This window comes from Mytilus trossulus, chromosome 6 (genome assembly GCF_036588685.1).
Source record: "Mytilus trossulus isolate FHL-02 chromosome 6, PNRI_Mtr1.1.1.hap1, whole genome shotgun sequence".
Lineage (NCBI taxonomy): Eukaryota > Metazoa > Mollusca > Bivalvia > Mytilida > Mytilidae > Mytilus > Mytilus trossulus.
In genome coordinates, this window is record NC_086378.1 from 8,832,167 (window position 1) to 8,844,067 (window position 11,901).

The 11,901-nt window shown below is 32.7% G+C and overlaps 1 protein-coding gene across 1 annotated transcript; it reads right to left on the reverse strand.

Moving 5' to 3' along the window:
* Nucleotides 1-6,901: 6,901 nt before the first annotated feature.
* Nucleotides 6,902-11,664, reverse strand: LOC134723172 (uncharacterized). The gene is made up of 2 exons (XM_063586804.1): nucleotides 11,067-11,664; nucleotides 6,902-7,395 (listed from the first exon to the last, which is right to left on the reverse strand). Exons 1-2 carry the CDS (start codon nucleotides 11,566-11,568, stop codon nucleotides 7,085-7,087), a joined length of 813 nt encoding a protein of 270 aa, XP_063442874.1. The 5' UTR covers nucleotides 11,569-11,664; the 3' UTR covers nucleotides 6,902-7,084.
* Nucleotides 11,665-11,901: the final 237 nt, after the last annotated feature.

The following is an 11,901-nucleotide window of genomic DNA, read 5'->3' on the forward strand; positions in this document are numbered from 1 at the left end:
ATCTTGGTTGGTTGATCGGGTCACCGGACACATTTTTAAAACTAAATACATCAATGATGTTTGTAGCCAAGTTTGGTTAAATTTTGCCCAGTAGTTTCAGAGAAGAAGATTTTTGTAAAAGTTAACGACGGCGGACGCCGGACGCAAAGTGATGGGAAAAGCTCACTTAGCCCTTCATAGATTTCATGGATTTACAAGTAAGTTTTGTGTTTGCGTTGAATCATTTTCTTCTGTCTTAACTGCAAATATGGGTAACAAAAGTGGTTAAAATGCTAATGAGACAGCTATTATATATGACCACCAGATGTCATTGTTTTCTTAATTAAAAGTTTCTTTTTTATTCATATCGGTAAATTACTTTATCATGTTTATACTGAAAAATAATTTTGCTTGGAGTTTGGTATGGTCATAAAAAGAGTTACTGGGTTAGGGTTAGGGACATGTTACTATGTAGTGTACATTTACCATTATGTTACTTGCTGTTCTTGCAATACACACAGTATGGTGACTTGTCAATCTTTGTGAACTACTTTTCATAGGATGGGCGTCATTGAATATGTGTATATTATCAATAATTTATAATAGTGTATTTATGTTGATAGGAAAAAGTTCTTTTATGTCTTCAAAATGCATTTCATCGCGAGGTACAAAAAATATACTGTAAACAGTAGACTATAAATATAGGTGAACTAGGTACAAGAAAACTCTAAATCTTAAATACTACAAACCACCTCTGTACTATGGAAGATAATGATTAAACTGGACAAGAAATACACACAACCTGTAATTAACTACCTTTACAGCGCTTTTGTGCTTTGATTTGTTTTGGTGATATCAATTTGACGTGGCTCTGTACTTATACATCCCGTCATTGTGTTATTGCTCTATGGTATAGTTTTATTGTTGTCTTTCTAGTTTGTTAATGTGCTCTGGCTATAATTTTTTGGTTTCTCTAAAGCATATGACGTGGTTCTGTACCTTTACATCCGATGATTGGTAACGTCTGAATTTTTACAATTCGCACGTTAGAGAGCTTATATTATATCATAAACGAAGCCGATAAAGAGTCTTTTATGAAAAATACAGACAAGAATTATTAAAATCTAATTTTGTTTGTCTTTGCACTTTCCGAAAACATTTACAGACAACTAAAACATTTTTTTTACTTTAATTGTTTTTATTGATATCACTTATCTTGTCACAACAACTATCATGTTCGTCAATTATATTGTCACCTCATTTAAGTCTTTCAAAACATGTTTAACTTAGGCCGTGTTCACATTGACCTACATTCGGTGTAAACTAAACACAATTGCGTTCCCATTGATAAAACTCAATGTTTACATGTAGTTTAAATCATGTCCTATCTACACACAGTCGATAGTTAATGTAAGCTTCGTGTAGGTTAAGTGTACACAAAACTAGGCTTTAAGGACTTTAGTTTTTGTGTATATATTTAAGGAAGGACTATTTTTGAGTAAAATTGATATTTTTGATAATTATTAGTATACAATGTAGTTCTTTACAGAAATTGTTGTCTAAATTTTACAGTTTTTTTTGGTTACTTTATTAACCCCTGATCAAGACTCAAAGCAGCATCATTGCCGAACCCATAAGGCAGCAACCAATTGATTTTCCGGGGGGGGGGGCTATTAAAGTTGAGTATAAAACATAAAGGCAGGGGGCGGAGGTGGTGGGCTATGGATTTTGTTTTGAAAAAAAAAATGTAAGCAGTTTTTAGCCCAGAAAAAAAATTGTTTGTTTCCCCCTCAGCTGCCACTTAATATAATGCTAAATTTAATTTCGACTTGTCACCAAAATTTTTCATGAAAAATTCTATAGCCCACGCCCCCCTCCCCATAAAAAAAATGAAATAAATAGTTGCTGCCTAATTCATTTGTAAACGTCTTCCCGAATGGACTTGACGTACTGAAAAATTTGCCACTGATCTTTACTCAAACAACGATTCTCGCATAAATGCCTGACTTAAAAAGTGTGAGGTAAATGATATGTTTGTCTAGTATTTCAGATCCGTTTAATAACACTTAAAATTTAAAAAAAACGTTACCCTATCCCTTTACCAAATACTCCCTGGAGAAGAAATATCATTTGAAACAAACAGAAAAGATAAAAATGTAGTGATCCCTAATATTTCAATCCCTTTTTTTCGACTGTAAGCACGCTGCTGCAGCTAACGTTTTCTAATACGTAATCGAGACATCTCTAGTATACTCAAACTACTTCAAATTATAAAAATGGATTCATAAAGTAGCAACCACTTAACTTCAAGAAAGGGGAGGGTGTTTTTTTTTTTATCTGAGTCAGATTTTTTTTCGCGCGTACGTTTTTCTTCTGCATTTTTTTCGATGCTGGTGATCAAATACTTTTTTTTCAATATTTAACACTATAATGTATCGGGAAACTCTTGATACAGAATATTTTTTTTGTCATCTGTATGACCAGATTTTTTTTTATCAAATTAGGGGTCGGAATATTTCCATCCCCCCTTTTGAAGTCAAATGGTCGTTACCTTACTGCTAGAAAAAAATGTCCGAAAATTTTGAATTCAGTTCTACGTAATGAACATTTAAATGACATATAGTTTACAAATCTTATAAACAGGTATTTAAACAAGGTGTATAGATGTGAACAAATTTTATGTGAAACCAGTGTTCATTACATTAAACTAATTGTAAACATGTTTACTGTACACGGCGTTTGGTATGAACACGGCCTTAATTAATTCATTTTGCACCTTAACCATTTTGTGAAAAGTCATCACTTGTCGTTTTCCTCGTTCTGTGTCGTTTTCAAACAAATTTCCGGAAATGCGCGAGGTTGGATGTGATAAACGTCACGGAAATTAAAGGAAAGGCATGTGATAACATTCCGGAAGCAGTCAACAAAGGTACCTTTCTCAGCCCGCTATTGAAATTTGTAAGAATCTGGTCAATAAATCTAGTAATATTTCATAGCTTTTTGATATTTTCCAATGTTATTGAACTGTAAAATTTTAGTAATATGTTATAAAAGTATATGATAAACAATCTTAACAAGACTGGATAGATGGTATTTAATCATTTTACGAGTATCACATAATCTTTATTTGTATAGTTGCATTTTAACAGGCTTATATCAAGGTGATAATTCGTTAAACGATTATTTTGTTTCGACAACCCACGTTCATATTATCGATTCCAAAAGACCATTTTATGACGTAAATCTATACACTAAATGATATGAATCTTTTAAATATTTTTGTCGGAAGGGGTATAGTTACAATACTGTTGTCAGATTAAAGATTGAATATTTTTGCATTAAGATATATTCATCGATAGGGTCTTTGCATCAGTAATACACACATTTATTCTAACGTTTTTGGTTTTGTACGGGTTATGTTCGTCTCACATATTTTATGATGATATGACGGGAGGGATTGTGTTTGATTTTCATATACTAGTAATGGGGACAATTTTTTTCAATCTGTTTAATTGAGGTGTTGCGCTGGCATGTCAATAACTGGTATTAGTCCGTTATTAAAATATATGTCATTGTCATTTTTCCTTGTTAACGGACTTAAATTTCTTTTAAACAGAATTTTACTGTGCGTATTGCTCTGCGTTTGTTTATTCTACAATGGTTAGAGGTATAGGGGAGGGTTGAGATCTCGCTTAACATGTTTAACTCTGTCACATGTTGCCCTTGAACCATGTGAGGAGCCTATGGCCTTTGGTTGTCTTGTATGCTTTTTAATTTTAGTTCATTGATATGTTTTGCAGTAAAGTATGACGTCCTTTTTTTACTGAACTAGTACACATTTATATTTAAGCGCCTGCTGAAGCCCGCCTCAATTGTTATGACTTTCTTGCTGTGTTAAATACCTTTTGGTATGCTTCGGCTGTTTTATGCTCTATGGTCGGGTCTCTTTGACACATTCAACATTTACATTCTCAATTTAATTTCAACTAGTCATCACTCATCATATTGAGTATCGCACATACAAAATGGCCATCACACTTTATATCAGATATCATTATTAAATTATAAGAACAAATCATTCCTTATATGTGTAACCGGAGAGCACGTATCTACTCTACAAATTCATATCGTCACCACCGGGATTCGAACCCCGGTCGTCTGGGTGACAGTCAGTGCTTTAACCCACTGAGCCAAAAAATCGATTCCCTAGCTCAGTTGATTAAAACTGGCTATATATGTTCTACCTGTACTAAGGGGAAGCAACCCCGCTACACTATTCCCCCACCACAAGAGTCATCATATCTTCATATAAGACTCTTAACAACACAAACCTGGCTATACTCCAGCTAACCATCGTGGATTTTTTAGTTGGGCGCCAAATGTAACCGGAGAGCACGTATCTACTCTACAAATTCATATCGTCACCACCGAGATTCGAACCCCAGTCGTCTGGGTGACAGTCAGTGCGTTAACCCACTGAGCCAAAGAATCGATTCCCTAGCTCAGTTGATTAAAACTGGCTATATATGTTCTACCTGTACTAAGGGGAAGCAACCCCGCTACATATGCAATAGTTATGACGTCATCATTTTGATATAAAACATAAGTTTATACTGCTTTTCCAACCGGTCCAATACGAGAAAAAGACGTTTTAGATCCATGTTCTTTTATTTTGTTTTAGTGTATTATTTGGAACGGTATGTTGGTTTTGGTGTTGTTCTTTGTCATGGTTAAACTTAATCATTAGGAATTGTACCTCATAAAAGTATGGAGAAAAAACCAATTAATCTATGTAGCCAGCATTATACGAAATAAAATCACTTCAGAGAAAATAAATAAGTATCAATAGGAAATGATAAGATTAATCATATTTCATATCGATTAAAACGACTTCTTTCTTTCATGTATAACCCGTTGGCATTTTCAATATCATCCCTTTTGGCATTTTCAACTTCATTGAAAATGTGTCTATTCAAGAAGTTGTAATCTATTGACGGCTCTGACGATCCGTATCTTGCATTCATAAATTTTATTCAAAAGTATACAGCTCAGAGGAACAGACTTGTATTGCGACGGACTTCATAAGTTAGTCTCGCCTTTGTGCTTTAAAAAAGTATTACTAATATATGAATACTTTAAATTTGAGTCTAAATGATTTTCAGGATTAACTATTGGTAGGTACAGTTATTAACATTCATTTTCTTGTTTGGTCCCAGTGGCCATAAACAAAAATCCTTTGATTGCTGTTATTTTGTATTTCAAGTGTCAAACGGAAACTGCGATACTTTGTCTTACTGCAATTGTCAAAACGGTTTAATGTAGAGTTGAAACCGTATCAATATATCAAATGAAACATTGTCTTTAGATATAGAAGCGATGCAAAATGGTCCCTGATTAAATGCTTGTTTTAGGTTATGCACGTTAACTATGCCTTTTCCAACATTCATGTATCCGCTAAAGCAAGTTCGTCTTCAGCGGTATAATTAGTTCTATATTAACCTTATATTGCCATCAGCCCCTGCCATGAAGTCCAAAAGAAAATCTGTACTCATACTTTCAATTGATTCACCATAATCTATTTTTTCGTTTTTTCCTTCGATAACTTGTTTACATATATCAACTAATATAACATTGAACCACTTGTAATCATTGTACATGACACTTGACCTTAAGTATTTTACACCATAAAGATCATTTAAAGATATTGAACGTTTTTGGAACCTTTTCTGTTTATGATAGCATAAAAAACGCAAAAAATGAGAATAGGTTTCGGCATGCATAACCAATGCGTAGACATCAAATAAAGGAAGTTTTAATTCGGACTTGAAAAAATTCATATATTCTTTCATTTCCTCAATAGCACAGTAAGAATTTCATGGCAATTTGTCTGATATGATATGATTGTAAAATAACTTGGCTGTTGATTGATTGATTTTGAAACACTACCGAACCCTCGAAAGTGTACACGGCATTACTGATCCATTCAAGAGCGACATCAAGTACTTGAAGACAATCGTCATATCTCTTAAATTTGTTAAACCACGACGCTAAATTCAATTTTGCTGTAACTTTGTCAACTTCATTCTCGCGCAATATTAACTGCAAAATTAACTTATTTAGAACGTAGTCATGTTTATTCGTCTGATTACTTGGAAATTTAATGAACTGATAACACTGGTAGAAAGTGAGTTTCTTGAGAAATTTGTGTACTGACTTGTCACCTACGCCTGTAGGATGACACTCACTATTTTTTTTGCTCCAGTCTTTCCACTGGTGAACGGCAATAATTTTATAAGATAAAAATGCTAGACGATTGGTATTAACGTTGTTTGCAATTTCCCAATTTTTGCCACTAATGACCTGGTGGCCTTTCTTAAAAATTGAAAAGGCCTTAGCCTGCCATACCAATCGCAATATGTTTGAACTGACTTCATCTAAAATTTCTAAAAGCCCCGGAATCGCTTCTTTGGGATATTTGTCAATATACATGTTGCTTGTTTGAACAAAAAAATTAGGACAGTTGATATTTTTAACACATTTCCTTAGATAGGTTATACATAATATAATACATAGTATTATATTTGATTGCTGCCAAATGATTTGTTCATGGTGCTCAGAAACCCAAAATAATGCTGTTTTCAATATATATGAAGCAAAAACACATTCATAATTGCATACCATTTCATTGAAAATCTCTTTAAATAGTATTTTCAACGCGCCATATGTCATTAACTGAGTGTGGTTAAATGATCTTACTAATGCAATTTCAGCTTGAGAAAAGGATAATCTCCATTCATTGCCATGTTGTTTTTCTGCTGATGACTTTGGTACAATATGACACCCAGACTCAGTTATGTGAAAAACAAGCTCTTTAGAAGGCCATTCAAAGCACCTTATTCTGTTTGCGAATTCCGCTGCCATTTTTTCGATTTAAAGCAATAAACAAAGTCGACTTCTATTTCCGATCTTGAAATAGTTACTGACGGCCCATGTTCGTAAGGTGTAATGCTACTTCGCTGGATATATTCCATTTCATCCCTTTTGACTAATCTAAACAGGTTACTACTGTAGTCGGTGTCTGAAATTATTCCATTGCGAACTTGTCTTATCGAGATATATCCAGGTGTAGCAGTGTCAGAAGTTGAATCAAAGAGGAATCCATCTTTAACGCGGAGTTTCCATCTATTTCATCTGCATCATCAGTTACACTCATATGATCAGTATCACTGCCTATGATGTCACGACCTTCAGCTTTACTTCCGCTAACGAAATAAATATCTAAATCCCCAAATAAACAGATGAATTTATTATCAATTAAAGTCCTTCTTGTTTCAACAAGTTCCGCATTTCCAATGTTATCTTTAAGAAATGAGTACAACCTTTTTGACCTTCGATGAAACTCTTTTCTACCGGCGTCTGCAAAATACATTAACAAATCAACATGAATAATACAAAATTAAATATCAATTATCAAAATTTTCCCAAACAACAAGTAATTGGTTGTTATGATCACTAAGGTTGTCACATAACAAAGCTGAAATACTATAGTTGTTGACGTCTTTTTTTTATTATATTCATGTGTTATGGAAAAGAAAATTAATCACCGCTTTCATTTATTAGATTTGATTTTGTTCAGCGTAATCTGTACAATTATTTACGTTTGAAGTTTGATTCATAACAAACTGGACATATTTATATATATATTAATAGCACACACCCGTGACATCGCGGGTCCGTGACTGAAATAAAGTATATAACTATGCGCAAGCCTTACTTTAGTATTAGTATTGTCATCTGATAAAATCATGCCGATTATAAGATACACAGTTTTCTCTGCTTTCAAATCTTTCTGTTTGAACCCGTCGAACTGGAACTTATCAATTATTAGTCATGATAAATACTAATTATTTGGAAAACAAAAGATCCAGGGATGGAGTATTTTTTAATCAACAGCATTGACTTTTTTGTCCTATATTAGTTATAAATCAAGTTGAATTCTTTGATTCGCTGTTTTACGTCACTCATGCCCGCTAACAAATTGAAAACTGTACCTATACGCCTTATTTTTAGTCCGATTTTTAGTATTCGTATTGTTATCTTAGAAAGTCTTACTGATTAAAATATTACAATAGGTAACAATTTGACTATTTAGTAGTGCCAACCCTGTGATTATGACCCGTGTATATAGCATATAAATCCTGCATACACTGTTTGGTGGTGCCCCTGTCAGATGCGGAACGTACAGATAAGGTAATAAGTAACAGGTGATTATACTATTGGTATCGGTATCGGACTCGACCCGGAACTTCTAAATTATTGGCAATATTAATTACGGGGGAAACAAAAGGGCCTGGAGTGGTGTAATTTTTAATCTACACATTTGTACTATATAAGTTGTATATACAGTTGAATACTTTGATTCGTCGTTTTCACGTGATGACGGCTGACAAATTGGACCTCGTAATTTTAGTATTATAGATAGTTAACTGCTATGAATAAGTATTGCAATATACATTGTGTTTAAATGTATTATCAGTATTTAGTTCTATTATAATCTTAAATCTATTCTAATTCTATCTAACTTTTGAGATATAGTTTTTCAAATGTGACGTCATTTTTATGCTGTTTCAGAAATTTCAGAAATTCAAATGTGACGTAATTGTTGTGCCCTTTCACCACTTCGTATGTGACGTCATTTTTATGATAGTTTGCGTTGAGGCCTGGACAAAGTCGGGTGTGTCTATTTTTCTGTGTTACTCTTTGCATTATGTATTCGGGTAATGTTTTCTGTAACTAATTTAAAATACTTCATTATGTATATCTGTTATATTCATTTGATAAAAATAACTGTTTGCAATAGCATAAGTTGTTTTATATAATAAGGGTGTTCTTATCCCTAGTATAAAAACATAGCCGTATTTGACACAACCTTTTTCAACTTTTGATCTTCAGTGCTGTACAACTTTGTACCCTTTTTTACTTTATATCCGTCACTGGTGAGTCTTGTGTGGACGAGGCGCGTTTTTTGCGTATTGAATTTTAAACCTGATGATGCCTTTTGTTATCTGTCAATCATGTGTTTCTTTGTCTAATACGTTCTCCTATTTATTTGTATTGTAGTCCTGTAATATTATGTTGTCATTTCAATGTTATATTTAACATTGCCATTAAAGTGCTAGGTTTGGCATGCCACAAAACCAGGTTCAACCCACCAATTTTATCTTTAAAAATGTCCTATAAACCAAGTCAGGAAAATGGCCATTGTTATATCATAGTTCGTTTCTGTGTGTGAAACATTTTAACGTTGTGTCGTTTGTTTTCTCTTATATAAGAGTGTTAATTCACATTACTATAAGACGCGTCACGGTACTTTTCTATCCCAAATTCAGGTATTTGGTTTTGATGTTATATTTGTTATTCTCATCGGATTTTGTCTAATGCTTAGTCCGTTTCTGTGTGTGTTAAATTTTAATGTTGTATCGTTGTTCTCCTCTTATATTTAATGCGTTTCCCTCAGTTTTAGTTTGTTACCCCAATTTTGTTTTTTGTCCATAAATTTACTAGTTTTGAACAGCGGTATACTACTGTTGCCTTTATTTACAAAGAAATATTGAATACAAATAAATGTAATGAACTAATTCTGATTCGTAGATCTAAGAATTCTTTGTTTACTAATTTTCTCATCAGCTTCTAGCTTTTCAACTCTTAATTTGCTATTTTATTTTCAAAAGTTAATACTTCTCGTTATCCATCACAATATCAATCCTCCATAATATTGAGATATTTTCTACCCTTTTTTAATTGAAATCATTTATAAAAACCCTTTTTATGATAAAGTCTGGATGCTTGCAAAAATACCATATTTAGTCGAGATTACTATATGTCTACGAAGTAATGAACTTAATTTAAACAGTTAGAATTTTACTTCGTCAAAGTTATTTCCCAATTACGCCACCAATTTTTTTTCAATAGCAAAAAAGGGATGACGCACTGTCAGTTTAGCTTGAAAACCGATAATTGTATCCCCATTGCGTCATTACCATTCTTATGTTTCTTTAAAAAAAAAACAGTTGTTATAACTAATCCCAGGCATAGATTACCTTAGCCATATTTGGCACTACTTACTGATGAGTCTTATGTAGACGAAACGCGCGATTGGCGTACTACTAGTAAATTATAAACATGGTACCTATGAGAACTAATTGCAATAGAGCACCACTCTTTATATACTTAAAGGTCTTTTGTCAACCAAAAACTATTGTCGTATTGGTTGTCGGGTGAATTTTCGACAGATAAAAAATTCTAAATAAATTATTTTGACATTGACAGAATTAAAAACTTTTAGAGAATCTTGTCGAATTACCCTAAATCATTCACACAATTTTTTTTTTTAAGATATGCATTTTACAGATCTATTTGTCAAGTCTGTCGTCAAGTAAATTTTGTTATTTTGCTACCGGGAAGAGTTGTAAATTAATCTGATAAAACGATTGATCTTTTTGTGTTTATGCTTTTTTAAACTAAATGGCTAGTTTATTTTATAAAAACTAAGTTACATATACTTGTTTTGTCTCAAGAAAATTCTATTATTTTTCCAAATTTAAAAAAACATTACTTTTTTCCAATTGCTTGCTTAATTGCAATAATAAGCTATTATAACCTTATGGTACATTGCAATAACAATCAAAACAAAGAAGTAAACAAAGACTCACAAAACCAATGGATAATTACATCAACAGCTATAAATAATAATTAGAAACAACACAAACTCTACTAAAAACCGGTAGTAAAATTAGGTGCTCCGGAAGGGTAAGCATTTCCTGTACCGTATGCGGCACCCGTCGTGGTACATATTTACCACGTGCATAATATCTGTGATACTTTGTTGATTGTTGCCAAATTTTCAAATTATAAAAGACCGATAGGATATTGTTTTTACCAATATACCATATGGATGCGAAAAAAATTATAAAATCGTCCACAGAAGACTACGTTTATGATATATGATTTTAAGAGATCATTTAGCTATAAGATAACATGATGCTTCATACAATATGAATTTCCTTTACACATTTTAGAAAACCTACCTCTAGAAATTTTTATAATGTCTAAAAATTCATCTGTATAGAAGAATTCTTTATTTGTATAGTAACACAGTGCAGGTAGAGAGCTGATATTATCTGTGTTAACGCATTCTGCCTTTATACCTCTAACATTGTGTTTCACATTGATTGTGGACTGCTTATGCCAACCAAAGATTTTGAAATTTGATACAGGGATGTATTCCCCATCTTCACTCCTTGAAATCTCCTTTCTTGATGAATTATTTGAGTAAAACTTAAAAGTCTTATTTGACAGTTTCATAGGTTGTCCAGAACGTTTTTGATTTCTTGTATGAACAATTTGTACAGACTCGATATATATTTCATTCAATTTAAAAGTAAATCTTTTTGTGAAATCGTTAATATAGATTGTCTTATCACTTCCTTCAGTATATAAATTTGCAACAGAATCATAACCCAAAGATCTCCAAATATCACTATAGAACGATGGATAATCAGAATCTATGTATTTTTTAATATATTCCATATCTTGTTATCTTCCTTTTCAGTTTTCTTAAAATCAATCGTATCAGTGTAATACCATTGTTTATCATCGATACGCTCACATATAATTACATGTTGTTCAATCAACTTAATATTAACAATTCGGTATATATAAAGGGCAATGATCATTCACATGCCTTTCTTATAATTTGCCGGGTTTGCTATCCATACGAAACACGAATTTCCGGGTGTACTATCCATTCAAACTTCGAAAAAAATCACAAGGGAGGAAACTTATTTGGGACGTTGCTTCGAATTAATGTTTCAAATTTTTTCTAAGATATTCAACTACTTTGTCGCTTTAATAAATCTGTTC

Coding starts and splice junctions, on each gene's coding strand:
- LOC134723172 (XM_063586804.1), bottom strand. CDS start 11,568: ATGGAATATATTAAAAAATACATAGATTCTGATTATCCATCGTTCTAT. Junction 7,396..11,066: donor CATTATAAAAATTTCTAGAG/GTAGGTTTTCTA, acceptor TGTATTTTGCAG/ACGCCGGTAGAAAAGAGTTT.